This window comes from Ammodytes marinus (genome assembly GCF_949987685.1).
Source record: "Ammodytes marinus genome assembly, chromosome: 5".
Classification (NCBI taxonomy): domain Eukaryota; kingdom Metazoa; phylum Chordata; class Actinopteri; order Uranoscopiformes; family Ammodytidae; genus Ammodytes; species Ammodytes marinus.
In genome coordinates, this window is record NC_137234.1 from 5463236 (window position 1) to 5478745 (window position 15510).

The 15510-nt window shown below is 41.7% G+C and overlaps 1 protein-coding gene across 1 annotated transcript; it reads right to left on the minus strand.

The window, feature by feature from the left end:
• Window positions 1–1586: 1586 nt before the first annotated feature.
• On the minus strand, window positions 1587–13287 carry acanb (aggrecan b; the record flags this gene model as incomplete). Its single annotated transcript, XM_080028510.1, has 18 exons — window positions 1587–1678; window positions 2382–2564; window positions 2886–3030; window positions 3109–3191; window positions 3503–3661; window positions 4179–4283; window positions 4597–5691; window positions 6150–6266; window positions 6441–6551; window positions 7235–7528; window positions 7926–8053; window positions 8369–8543; window positions 8939–9139; window positions 9444–9737; window positions 11163–11290; window positions 11648–11822; window positions 12396–12779; window positions 13215–13287. The coding sequence occupies 18 exons, from the start codon at window positions 13285–13287 to the stop codon at window positions 1587–1589; spliced, it is 3942 nt and encodes a 1313-aa protein (XP_079884636.1).
• Window positions 13288–15510: the final 2223 nt, after the last annotated feature.

Below are 15510 nucleotides of genomic sequence, written 5' to 3' on the forward strand. Positions count from 1 at the left end.
CATCAACTGAAACATTTCTCGGGCGCTTCTTGGGATTTTTCTGAGCTCCTGCGCCAGTGTCGGGGGGCGACACCAGTCTGTAAACGCTGCCATACTGAGAAAAACTGAAAGTTTTGTGGTGCTGATTGGCTTAATCCACTTTTTGTCAATTCTTTTGGCAATGACTTGAATGTAACCGACATTCATTTATATGGAAAAGTTCTGCACTATAGCTTTAAAATAACAAATCAACATCAGGTTGATGATGAGGTAAGTTATTGACAGATCCTGCTGTTCAGAAAGTTGTAGAGAGATTATTTACAGTGAGAAGCTCATTCATTTGAGCAAAACTCTTATAAAGTATGCTTCTCAAATCAGATGGTGCCAACAAATGCCATTGATTTCTCGGAAGAAGTCACTAATATGATCGCCAACCCTGCAAAAACTGGGTGTACATCTTTTGCAACAGATGGCCCAATGAAGTGGACTTCTTAATGTCATACTGTACATATATCTCACTTGTTACTCGATAGGGTTTCCTTGCCTGTGTGATAGGTGAAGATTGGGTTTTCGTGTGTGTTTTTTTCTAAGGTGCACTGTATTCAAATGATTAGCACAGGAGTGACTGAAGACTCCCAAAAGTGCACGAGTGCTGACTTTTTTTTAACCCAAGTCTGTTCTGTGACTTCCTATCACGCCTTAAACTTGGATTTCTATTCATCATCGAATGGAACAGCACAATCACTTTCAGTATGTCTGATACTGTGGTGGTGTCGTCGCACAGTGGTTCTCGAAACTTGAGGTTGTGACAAAAATTATTTGGGGTTATGATTAAGATGTTTTATGCTAAAAAGTCAAATCTATTTCCCTTTCTTATTCCCCTGCTAGTATTCAAATGATAATTTTGATCATTCAAATCAAACAAAACCTAATTTTCCCATTCTCCATATGGTAGGTAGCATGTCTACTCATTCCTGTGTTTTTGAAAAGGGTCACAACCAAAAGCTTTGAGAAACACTGTCTTCGCCTGTAATGCGAGACCAGTCTGAAGCACACAATTGTAGTCCTTGGAGTGTAAGACCAAATAAAAAGAAATAAAAAGAATCTCTAAGAAACACAGAACTAGAAAAATACCCTAAAATATCGCAAAAGTCTATGTAACATTGTGTTTTAATTCAGAGAATCCAGCTGCATTCAAAAACACTTTTTAATGGTGCTGTTTTGGACCTTGTGTGTCACTCTGAAGCCCTCTCAACTATTTGAACAATTGTTTCTACCTTGCTTCTGTGTGCAGTGCTGGCTGAACTGATTTTCATCTTGTGCATTGAGATAATACTTCCAGATATTGGGTCACAGCTATAAATTAGACGGTATATAAATACATAGAAAAATTGCCTTTAGAAGGCGCAGAGTGACACTCAAAGATCCAAAACGTCGGTCTTCAAACAATTTTACTACCGCTGTCTAAAAAAATGTGCTTTAGTGTGTGTGTATATACATGGTTGGGGAACGTTATCTTTTTGGTTGGGCATTTGCATTGGTGTCCATGCTTCTTGTACAAGAGGGGTCCTTTGTGGCGCTCTGTTGTATGTCCCATTCATTCCCGCTCAGAGCAGCTTCCTCTGTTGCCGTTGGCTGCTGACTCCTTTACTTCTTCTTCTGAGGGACCGTTTGTGTAGCCGGTTACCGTTGGCAACGGCTGCGGGGGGGGGGGGGGAGAAAAGGTACGAATACTGATGACATCATGTAAACACAAGTTGTTTTTTAGTATCTCTTAAAGGCAATTTCAATATTCTCACATGTCTAATCTTGATGTGTTTTTATGCCCCCTGTAAAGCACTTTGAATAGCGCTTTTGTTTGAATTGTGCTATATAAATACACTTGCCTTGCCTTGCCAAAAGGCTTATAAATTACCCTGGAGTGACTAGTGTGGCTAAAGTAATGTTAGATCTGCAGGAGGTGTGTTTTCTTTGTACAACATATTGCACACCCCTCACTGATGCAGAGTTTCACACGCTTTACAATTAATGGCCGGTTTGTCTGAAGGTTGGAATCTATCTACATTAATCTTGGCCCTTCTTTGTTTTCACATTGATCAAGAATAATGTGATTTAAAAACATTCCCTGGGACGTCCAGGTAGCCCAGGGGGTTAAGCCACCAACAATGAACTGGAGTTCCATTGAGGTAACTTCTATTTCAGCTTGTCTCATTACTTCAGACTTCACCCATAGAATCCAGTGTTTAAATCAGTTCCCTGTGACAGAGTGGTGATCATAGGGAGAACACTAGTGAGTATTTCTCCAACATCTTTGATGTAGCTCTTGTGTGAAAATACACATTATTAGTGTGAATGCTGGAGCATTACATTCATATTTTAGCATATCCCTACAACAAGCTCACCTTCTGTACATTCCACCTGTGGTGCCTCCCACTGTCCGTCTGTCATACAGCGTATAACAGGCAGGTGGCGCTGTGTGTAGCCCGGGTCACACTGGTAGCGGACTATAGAGTTGACAGGGTAACGCTCTCTGCTGCTGCCCATTGGCCGGCTATTTTCCACATTAGGGGGAGCTCCGCACATGACTGGTGGAGGAGAAAATAAACCGTTTATTAAAAAACAGTCTTTAAGTGACTGTTATGGACCTTGCTGGGTGCTTTCATGGAAAGATTTTCTGAATTTGTTTCATAATCTGAAGTGTCTTGAAGATGTGGTGTGAATTCAGCGTATGTGTAGGTAATAGTGTGGTTCATCCATTGAGCTACAAGGCAATATCTATGTATTGATTGAAATTATCTTCTCCAACCACAATAACCACACTACTGTATGAATTAAACAGTATGTAGTTGAGAACATATGTAAAATCCCTTCATGGACAGACATTTCTCCTCCCAGTATCAACCTACCAGGTCCAGTCTTGCAGGTGAAGGGAAGGTGGTAGTTGCAGGGGACGTCATTCCACTGTCCGCCCTCGTGCCAAATCATCACCACACAATCCTCCCCGGAGTTGAAGTAGTTATCTGGCTGGTTGGGCCTCCAGTTCTCAAAGGTCTAAAGAAGATAAGCAGATATAGATAGATACAATAGAAACAGACCATGTTGTAGATGATGTTAAGTAACCAGACTTACCAGAGGACTGCTGTCTGTCCAGCGGAACTCATTCTGCACGTCTTTGTCGCTGAGTCCAATCCACTGGTAGTCCTGACCATTGGCTGCATTGCAAGGAAAAATATTTTTAGCTTTGATGCAACTCAGACGCAGTTTTCCTTCAAACGTAAGAGTTTTTGTTGGCCTCAATACCCAAAAATGTAGTGCAGACAGTTGACTTAAAATTTTGAGTTTTCCTAACTTGTTTTTTATTTTTATTTTTTACAGTGGAGCGATAGAGCATTTATAGCCCTGTGAAAGTTTAAAAGCACACACACACACACACACACTCACACACACACACACACACACACACACACACACACACACACACACACACACACACACACACACACACACACACACAGCTACTTACAGTTGACAAACTGCTGTTCCTCCTGGGAGCCGATGCTGACCAGGTGGGCGTTGACCTCCTGACAGCGTTGCTCGGCCTCGGACCAGGTGTCTCTCTCCGCAAAGTGGAGGTAACAGCTTCCCATGAACTCCAACCAGCCCTCCGCACAGCCCTGCACAGCTACACACACACACACACACACACACAAACATACACCACATCACACAACATGTTTAGTTTTACATACATAGAAAGCTTAAAAGTATTACAAAATATTTAGCTACCTAAATAACAATATCCAACTCTTAACTGCACTTGTTAGGAGACAAAGATTAAGAAGGCAAGGTTAAAAACGTTAACTATAAAGAGCTGTTAACCGCAGAAGCATATTTCTATTTTTTTTAAGATATATATATTTTTTTAATGCTTTTATTGATAGTGTAGAGACAGAGTTGAAATGGGGCAGAGAGGGGAGTGACATGCAGAGAACGACCGTGGGCTGGAATCGAACCCGGGTCCGCTGCTGGCCGAGGCCCATGGGGGGGGACGCCCTACCAACTGAGCTAAGGGCGCCCCCAGAAGCATCATTATTTTATTCACTTTAGCAAATAGTTACTGGGATGCAACTTCTTCTGGGTTTTCATTGAAATGGCATCATGACAACATGCTTTTTTGTTGTGGTAATTTGGTGACTCACGTGTGGAGCAGTCTTCACCAGTGAAACCGGTCGGACACTGACACACAGCGAGCTCTCCCTGCACCGTGCAGGTTCCAGAACTGCAGGGGTTTGGATCACAGGGGTCTGCAGAGGCTGAAGGCACAGAGAGAAAGACACTTTGAATATGAGACCAACAAGTAGTTCCAGTTCATCAATGGTTCTGAGTCACATGGAAAAGATTCTTTAGTGGACAAATTAGTGTATTCATCAAAGTGCTGAATATGTGAAACATTGCGCCTTTTTGTTGATACATTGGTAAATTGCTAAAAAACTATCAAACACTTTGTTTACATGTTCAAAAAGGGGTGAGAAGAAGAATAACTTATATACTTATATCATCCATAATGAATAATGAATCAGAACAATATCATCAAAGTAAAAGACCTACACCACATACCTTCCACTACAGCAGGCTGCTCCACCATAGCGGGGGTCGCTAACAACACTGACGGTGCTGTGGTTGGGCTGGTGTAAGCTGCCTCTGGAGTGACCACATAATCTGTGGGTCCCGCACGGCTTTCCTGCGCCTCCTCCTCATGCCCTGATTGGCCCAGACTGGATGTCATGTGATCGTTGTATGTCCCGGGCTCTCCGCTTCCTGATTGGTGATACACGTTGTGGTCCAAAGCTCCACTGCTGTATTCATGATGGAACCCTGAGCCACCGGTGCTACCTTCTCCGCTGACCTCCACCACCCCGCGGCCGCGCTCGGGCTGACGCACCAGTGGCGGGTGGGTCACTTCAATCAGGTCCATGTCTGTGAGGTAGACCACATCACCACGTTGCTGGAAAAGGTCCCCCGATGCAGATCCACTTGCTGAAACGCCAGATTGATAATAGCCGCTGTGGTGGAGGCCTGATCCCATTGGTCGATAGCCAGACACTTCCTGTTCACCGGAGGGCTGGATGGTGAGGTCGACGCCGCTCTGGTCCACGAATGAGATGCCGGAGAATCCACCGGACCCGGACCCGGACCCGGACCCGGACATGTGTTGTCCCGATCCGGAAGCCGAACCACTGGTGATGTCGATGCCTCCATGTCCTAACTCCTGCTCTGTGCCTTTCTGGTGAGTTTTGGTCACTTCCACCATATTCCCATCCACCATTATGATTACTGTGTCAACACCACTACCACTCATGACGTCACCACTTCCACTTGACGCGCCCGACCCTGATAAACCAAAACCAGAGTGTCCTCCCTCAAGAAGACCACCTTCCCCAGACCCAGGAGCGCTGCCAGACTCTCCAGACGTGAAGATGACATGACCGCTTCCTCCTTCGGCCTCCTGTGGACCCCCAGAGGCGGAATGGTCTCCGGAGAACACGTCCGGGCGTCCGCTGAAGGTGACGCCCTGTCCCGAGCCAGAGGCGCCCCCGCTGGAGGTACCAGAGGTCCCAGAGGAGGTGCCGGACTCGCCCGAAGTCTCCCCCGACCCGCTGGCCGAATGATCAGCTGAACCAGAGCCACCAGAGCCGGACACGTCAACAATGACTGGAGGAGGTAGACCCGTTCTCACTGTGGGGGAATATTAAGAATCCAGATAGAGTATATTAGATTCTTTACTATTTGTTTTTTTAACTAAAGGTGCTCCGAGGAACTTTCATTTTGTGTTAATTCTTGCACCCCCTTTGGACAAAAGCGATAGTGTTTTTACTACGCCAGCTGTTGTTCCTCAGTACTCATGACAAAGGCATAAAGCAAAGCTATATAAAAATAGCATTCTTTGCACTGATGGTCTCGTTTGCTGTAACATGTCATTTATGATCATCAGAGGAAAAATTAGACATATTTAGATATCAGAAATATTTAAAAGTTCCACGTAGCACCTTTATGTAAATATTGTATATCAGTGTGGTCAAATTTGAAGTAATAATATACATGTGAATGATATTACAAAATGTAAGGGAGTGTAAAAGGCACTTTCCATTCACACTTTCAAACTATCTTACCAGTGGGAGCAACATGGTGCGGGGTGATGACTGTCTCGTTGATGAATTCCTCTATTTCAGTAATGTTTACGCTGGGTTCAGTTTCATTGTAGCTCACAGTGGTTACAGAAGGTTCAACTGATAAAAAACAAAACAAAACAGAACTTAGATGATGAAAATAAAGATGCATAGAAATGTCAATGATACATTTAATTAACAATCCAATTTGGCTAATTCAAGATAATATCTAGCACAATGCACCTTAAGATATTTAAAAACTACAAGACCAATATCTTAATGCAATTGTCTTACCTGTGGGAGCAAACTGATCAACTGTGACTGTCGTTTTGTTGATAACGTCCACTGTCACTATCGTCAGATTCACACTGGTTTCATTTTCAAAGTCGACAACAGAAACGTCAGCTTTAGAAGACAAAATGAGAACATAGATTAGTTCAAACAGATTCAATGTTTCAATACATTATCAGATTTTTATGCTGAATTATGTTATGTGTTGTGTCTTTAAATGTTACGTGTGTGTGTGTGTGTGTGTGTGTGTGTGTGTGTGTGTGTGTGTGTGATCATGCAATAATGAACAACATACACATTTGTCCTTTTTCTTATTTTAATTTTTTTTCTCTCTTTTCTTAGTTTGTATGTATTGTCTGGTGTTGTTTGTTTGTTTGTTTGTTTGTTTGTTTGTTTGTTTGATTATTGTTACAAAAAAAACAAAATAAAAAGAATTATACAAAAAAAAAGAATTATGTTATGTTGTATATTTGTAATACATATGCGCCCAGCCGCCTACAATACAATACAATACAAAAGCAAACTACATAAAAATAGCATTTGTTGCACTGATGGTCTTGTTTGTTTAGTCATTTATGATCATCAGAGGAAAAATTTGACTGTTTCAGAAATATTTAAAAGTCCCTTTCTTGCACCTTTAAGAGAAGCAAAACAATTATCATTTTTAATCTATTTTTTCCCTTTCACATACCTCTCTCATATAAATCCCTTTGTGAATTAGTTCTATAAATTTACTAGTTTTTATTCCCAATGACATCAAAGACATAAATCTAACCTCTCACCTAACCCATTCCTACCTTTGAAACAGTAGGCGTCGTAGCGTGAGTGCTCGTCGGGGAACCCTGTCTGGTTTGGGAAGGCGTAGATGATGTGCACCCCGACCTGTCCCCCTCCACAGTGGGACTTTGGGGTGGTGATGGGGTAGCGCACGCTGCGGTCCAACAGCCAGCCCGGGCGGCACTTGTCCAGGCCCTGGTTCCAGGCAGAGTACAGCTGTCCCGTGGTGGCTAGGCTGGTGTTCAGCTTGTGACAGTGCTGCACCGCCTCCTCGTACGAGAAGCTGTCATAGTCACTGGTGAAGAAGACCTCGCCTGGAGAAGCGTTCAAAGAGGTTCACAAGAGTTTTAGTTTAGATTAGATTAGATAGATAGATAGATAGATAGATAGATAGATAGATAGATAGATAGATAGATAGATAGATAGATAGATAGATAGATAGATAGATAGATAGATAGATAGATAGATGGATGGATGGATGGGTGGGTGGGTGGGTGGGTGGGTGGATGGATGGGTGGGTGGGTGGGTGGGTGGGTGGATGGATGGATGGATGGATGGATGGATGGATGGATAGATAGATAGATAGATAGATAGATAGATAGATAGATAGATAGATAGATAGATAGATAGATAGATAGATAGATAGATAGATAGATAGATAGATAGATAGATAGATAGATAGATAGATAGATAGATAGATAGGCTCCTCACCTCGCAGACGTTCCACATAACAGAAAACATCGTAAAGTTCGCTAGCTGGCCTCAGGCCGTAGGATCGGACTCCTGGGAGGTGGGGCAGATTACCAGCACAGTTTTCTCTGGGTGACACGATGGGATACCTGAACATGAGAGAGGGTGTTGGTACAGGGTATCAAAGCTTTGCTCTGCCATCATATCAAGATCAAGATTTCTTTATTGTCATTCCACTGAGTACTTGCATTCAGCTCTTATCAGAGTGTTAAAAGGCAGTAATAGGAAAAAAAATGTTTTGGAATAAGCTTTTTGGTGGGGTAAAAATATTATGATACTACTTAACTGAATAGATTAGAACAAATCACATCAACCCAGTGTACGTTATTGTGGTGGTACATATATTATATTAATATACAGTATATTGGCCTGCTGTCTCTATCCTTCCCATGCCTCCAGCTAACCTGACAGTCTGGTCACGCAGCCACCCGGCGTCACATTGGTGCAGGCCCTTCTCAAATGCGGCCTGCAGCTGTAGAGTGCTGGCCATGACCGCACCGACACTCTGACAGGCCTGCTGAGCCTCCAGGAAGCTCAGGGTGTAACGACCGGTGATGGGGCGGTAGTGGAACACCACACCTGGGACATGAGACGGGACAGGGGGAAAATATACACATTAGGAAGAAAAAAAGAAGAAAGAAAATCTAAGTTTTTGACATTTATTTTAATTCAAGTTTAGCCTACTAGTTCAGTCATCTTATTTCCTCATTATGAATTTCATAATTGTACAGATTGTGGTCATTCATTTATACTGAAAATTGTTTACAGTATGAAATGTTTAGTTAGAAATGGCATTAGAAATATTTAAATAATAAAATACACATTAGGAAAAATGTTATTCACTTATTTTGGGAAGGGGGTATATTTCAATCCTCAACAGGATACACAGTCCAGAGACAACAGTTCTAATACTGTTGTCTTTTACAGTTTTTAAAATAAATTATTAATTTGTATTAAGAACATAACCAACATACCTGTGGGACCCATGGGAGCGTATATGCCCTTGTCACTGGGTGGGACAGGCAGTGGGGAGATGATGTCGACCTGCCCTCCCTTGCTCTCCTCTCCCCTGACTGTGGGGCTGAGGCCTGGGTAAAGCCCGGGGGACGGCGTCATGCGGATGATGTCTGGGAAAGGGGTGGTCTTCATGGGCACGATACCGCCATCCACACCAGCTGAGGAGAAGAGATGACATAATTGCTTGATTTACATGACCATTTGAAATGATTTTTTAACTCTAATTTAATGTCTATGGTTGAGCTTAAAGTGACTACGAGGAACTTTCAGTTTTTGTTGATTCTAGCGCACCATTTGGACAAAAGCGGTCGTGTTTTTATGACACCAGTGCCTGCTGTCATAAAGATCTTTGATGGGGCATGTCGGTGGCATGTGCATTTGTTTTGAAAGTGAGTTAAAGAGAGACTGCAGGATGCATGAACATAACTAATTTAAATTTTTTATTTTTTTTAATGAATATACCTTGGAAGCAGATGGCGTCATAGCGAGAGTCTGGGTATGGGTATCCGGTTTGGTTTGGGTTCAGATAGACGGTCCTCACTCCCAGCAGCCCCCCTCCACACTGGGGCCGGGCGATGTTGATGGGATAGCGAACACTCCTGTCCAACAGCCAGCCAGCGTTACACACATCCATGCCGCCCTTCCAGGCAAGGTAAAGCTCTCCTGTTGAGGCCAGACGAGCCCCCAGTTTGGCACACTGGTCTCCTGCTTCGTAGAAGGTAAACTTCTCCACGGACATGGAGTAGAAGACTCTGCCTGGTAAGAGAGAGGAGGGGAGAGAGACATGTTGAGATGACTATGTCTACTTATCTTCCCTGATCTTCTGTGAATGCTTTTCATTTCATTTATTTATTTAATTAAATTTAAATAGTGAAACATTTTATGAATACTGAGTTGATTTCACTGATTGCTTTGAAATCAAGTAAAACAAATCATAAATAATGAGTAAATTTAACTTATATTTTCTCAGTAAATTAATTGAATAGAATTACCAAATAAAATTGAGTAGATTGGAATACTGTGTAAAACATATAGAAAACATGAGCAGAAAGCACAGAAGAGAGTGAGTACATATAACTGAAACCATTTGTAGGATATAACTGCAAATGTGTTGTAACTTTCATTTGAGTTTTTATGTATTAACTAGGGCTGTCAAAATTATCGCGTTAACGCAAGGTGATTAATTTCTGGAATTAATGCGTTAATTTTTTTTATCGCAATTAACGCATGTGCAGATTGATCCGCCCCGTACATCCCACCGGCTCTGTAGCCTACTACAGCCACTCAAACGTTGCAGCTGACCCAGGATCAGTAGCTGCGCGCAGCCAAACATCACAGCACGCTAGCCCATGCCGTGTTTTAAACTGCTAATGGTCACGTCTGTGTCGGGGGCATAGATAGTATATAAAATCAACTGCCGCGGAGCCACTCAAACGTTGCAGCTGACCCAGGATCAGTAGCTGCGCGCAGCCAAACATCACAGCACGCTAGCCCATGCCGTGTTTTAAACTGCTAATGGTCACGTCTGTGTCGGGGGCATAGATAGTATATAAAATCAACTGCCGCGGGTGACAGTTGATGTCGGGAGCAACAAAAGGAGAAACATTGTCCGCTCTGTTCAGAGCCCGCGATGACACAAACGTCTGCAGTTTTCAGAGGGGTGTGTGAGTAGACATCAACATAACGTTGGCTTCCTGGCACAAATGAACAGTCCCCTAGGACGTGTTCGCGCGTACACATACACACACACACACACACACACACACACACACACACACACACCGCGGACTGTAAGTTGTATTCAAGAATGCACAACCTATAGATTCACCAAATAAATGCCATTATATAGCCTATATTTGCCCAAAGACATAGTAAAGAGACAGACCAATTGCATTATGGTGTGGTAGGTATATATTTTAGTTTGATTTAAATTAATTTTTAGTATTAAAACCATCATTTGGATTTTCAATTAATAAAAATTCTAAATTTAAATGTACATCCACCTTCTGTCCTTTATCTTTACAACAATATACAGAGAAAATTCGAATTTTTTGGGCATATTTCGAATGTTAAAATTAATCGTGATTAATCGTGATTAATCCACAGAATCCTGTGATTAATCTGATTAAAAATTTTAATCGTTTGACAGCCCTAGTATTAACTTAAACTAGTTGAGCGTACCTGACATCTTCTCGGCAAAACAGTAAACATCGTAGGTCTCGTTGACGTCTCTCACGCCATAGGTTCTCACGCCGGGGAAGGTCTCCTTGTCTCCATAGCAACGCTCCCGTGGCTCTTGGATGGGATACCTTCAGAGGTCAAGACAGAGGTCAGTCAACACAGGGGTCAAGTAACTGGTGTATGGTAAAGACTTTTATTTCTTTATTCTTACAACACTTTTTGAATACAAAAGGGTAAAACAAAGGGATTTACATAATTAAATAACAAGTCACATAGGAGTAAGTAGATGGATAAATAAATAAATAAACAATTGTATAAATAAACAATGTCGGAAGTATAGGCACTTCTTTACTTTGTATACTTTATTTTTCAAAGATTATTCACCAGTTAACAATATATACATCCAAATGTACAGCTAATCGCAAAGAGAAATTACAATCCGCCTTTTTAATTGAACAAACAAACAACATCCTCAGGCCTTATACCTGACAGTTTGATCTGACAGCCATCCAGCGTCACACTGGTGGTATCCGTCATCGTAGGCGGCCTGCAGCTGTGCTGGAGTGGCGATGGTGGCTCCGTTCTGCATACAGGCGGCTTTGGCCTTCTCATACGACAGGGTGTAGCGGGTGGAGATAGCTCGGTAGTGGAACACAATACCTGTGAGATACGTGAGATAGAAACGCTGTATTGACATATATTTCATATTACTACACCAAGTTTTATTTTTATTTATTTTTTATTTTTTTTTAACCTTTATTTATACAGGTAAATCCCATTGAGACCGAAGACTCTTTTACAAAGGAGACCTGTTTTCCTTTCCCACGTTACCATTCACACACACATTCATACACCGATAGCAGGCTAACTATCGACATTCACACGATTTTGTTTTAGATCTTAAAGGTGCAGTGTGTAAAATGTATTGGCATTTTTCAGTACAGACTTGGTATAGAAAATGGAATATAATATTCAGAAGTGTGTTTTAAATAATGTATAATCGCTTGAATTTGAAAGTTGTTTTCTCTTTTATTTCCTTAGATTTAGCCTTTTGTTTCTACATAAAAGCAGGGCTTGCCACCATGGAGGCTTGTTCGAATCCGGCCTGTTGTCGTTCTCTGCATGTCATTCCCTTCTCTGCCCCCATTTCACCTCTGTCTCTCCAAACTGTCTAATAAAAGCATAAAAATCTCCAAAAATTATTTATAAAAAAAATATATTTCTGTGACATACCCTGAACCTGGACTTCCACGTTGTCATAGTTGTCCTCGATGCCGTGCATGACTTCACAGCGGTAGGTTCCGGAGTCTTTGGCCCTCAGCTCCGTGATCTCCAGAGTGGCGTCGGTGGACACCAGCGGGTAGTTGATCATCGTCACTCGGTCCAAATACTCCGTCTCCACCTGGACTTTCCCCTCTGAAGCGACCAGTATGGTGGAGACCTTCTCCTTGGTGACGTAGGACCATTTGATGCGGTGGGACAGGGGGGCGACGGTGGGGGCTCCGGGGTCGTTCACGGTGTTGTCCTGGAAGTAGCAGGGGACCACCACCTTACTGCCCAGCAGGGGACGCAGTGGCTGCTCCAGGGGAATGCTCACACGCAATGTGCCGTCCAAGTCTAACGTCAAGGTAAGTCAAGGTTAAAAAAATTTAAGTCTTTTACATTTTATTACAGATTAAAATGATTGTTCTCTTTGTATGGGTTGGGGCAGTTATTACTTTTTTGTACAATGATAAAAGAATGTGAAAGATAAGATAATCGGTAACACTTTACAACAAGGGTACATTAATTAACTGTTAGTTAATGCTAAGTTAATGATATTAAGGGTTAGTTAATGCTTCGTTAAGTAATGCTTTGTTAAGCATAAACTAAGCATAACAGTTAGTTAGAGCTTAGTTTATGTTTATTAAGCATTTACTAAGCATTTCTTAACAGTAAGGTAATGCTTAGTAAATGCTTATTAAGCCTTAATTAAGCATTAACTAACAGTTTATTAATGTACCCTTATTGTAGAGTGTTGCCAGATAATCGATTTAAATGAACCAAACTTACCGTCATGGTTTTCAAACGTTATTGTTGCTGAGATGAGGGGCAAGGACACACACAGCAGAAGCAGGGGGGTCATCGTTACCTGGAAAAAGATTAAAAAAAACACACAAAAAATATTTAATGAAAGAAATGAACTTAAGACCTCAAGACCTTAAATCTGTAGTGCGTAACTTCTGTCACCCCCATGAGGAATTCTGGGGAATTACAAGAATCCCTGTCGGCACAGCTGCATGAGCCTTCTGTGATTGTATACCTTATTCTGTACATGAAGGGTTTTTCTTAGCAGTAGAATCAATAACTGAAAAATGTCTTGAGCTCCTGACCTGCGCCAGTGACGCCACTAGAGCTTTAAAGCTGAAAACCATTGCAATGTTCATTGGGATATTTGACCTTTTCAACCCTGTCAATACAGTTCTCATTGATCACCAGTTGGATACATTCCGAAAAATCGAAATAATAAACAAAGTGAGTATATAACGGTCATTTAAAAATTGTACAAACGTTCTCAGTGAATGAACAGTGAACCGAGTGTTAGTATGAAGTGGTGGGTGTGTTATCTTTTCCCTCCCACTACCCCTGAATGCCACTGTGTTTTATTCCTAACTCCTGTATACGCTTAGATTCATATCCCATGTTGTCCAGTACATTCACTGCGTTGGGTTATTACGTCAGACTTGTAATAAGCTGAGATGGAAACAGGATGTCGTCAAGAGTCTCCAGTATCATTTAGGAGAAATACCAAACATGCCCCCGTAGAGGAATGAAAGCTGCTCTGTTTCTGGGCACACGAAATGTCTTTAGTACTGAAATAAGAAGTATGATTCATTCATCTCAAATGCTTTTCCAGTTCCTGAAAACTAATGAAGAAATGAATGTTGAATTGAGGCATTCTTTCCATCTTAATAACACATCAATAATTAAACGTTTGCCTTTGTCTCTTTGTGCTATGAATGAATTATATAATATGTATATTCTTAAACAAATCCCATACATTCTATAATATGCACCAGCCAATAGCAGTATTTGATATAGAAAATTGTGGAATTACATTTTGTAGTGAGTCTGTAAAGTTAAAATGTATATGTGCCTCTATTGGAAGGAGTTCCTGTTAAGCTAAGCCAATATCACGGCTCTAGGAATGGTGAAGTAGGGATGGCTGGTCCACTACGGAAGTTATATTTTTGAATATATATTTTTTATTCCATTATCCCGTGATCACGAGACAACAGATTGGAAAAAAACTACAGCATGTCTTTCCAGGGCTTCCCTACAACTAGGTCAGACTTAAAATTCTCTTAAAAACCTGCTAATGTGAAAACATGTATGGGCCACACCATGCACACAGGATAAAGCATATTTTTTTCCTCACATTTTTGGCTTTAAAAGAAATATCTCCACAACTGATGGATTGGTACAAACATTTTGTAGAGACATTCCTGGTTCCCAGAGTTCCCCAACATGAGGTTGAAATGTGTGGTTTGGAATGAAATGTCTCATGGAGGATTTGCCATGGAAAAAAAGCTCTCAGGATGGATTGCACCAACTGGTGATCATTTCATGCTGTATCTTAGTGTTGTCATTGTGAACATGCAACAAGCAGGTATTGGCATTTAACTACAATTTAAGTTGCTAACACACACACACACACACACACACACACACACACACACACACAAAAGTACATATATAGCTCATATATATGTTTTAATCATACATTTTTTATCTAATTTTGGCCACAACAATCTAAATTGAGCATGAATATAATTGACTATCAGAACCTGGAAACTTCAGTATCACAAAGCCAACATATGGCAAACCCTTATCGCCACATTGTTTATTTTCTCACAACCTCCCTCTGCTTTGAGTGACGTACAAACGAGTGCAAACTGTTTCTGATTCCCTCAACTGAACCCTCATTGTGCTGTAGTAACGGGCTGCAGCCACACGGAGACATTTACGGCCAATAATCCTGAAACTCGTAGTCAGAAAACGTTTGCAGTGGCTGAACGGAAGTTGGCAGCCTGGTGAAAAGCCAGAGGAGAAATACAGGGAGCTTTCAAGCTGAAGTGACTCAGCATAAAGACATAAAAAACTGTTGGGTACTGGCAGCAATGTATGACAGAGTTTGTGCAGATTAATTATTGTGTTGACATGTAGCTATACTGGATTTCTCCCTGTGTGTGTGTGTGGTGTGTGTGTGTGTGTGTGTGTGTGTGTGTGTGTGTGTGTGTGTGTGTGTGTGTGTGTGTGTGTGTGTGTGTGTGTGTGTGTGTGTGTGGCCGTGTGTGTGGCCGTGTGT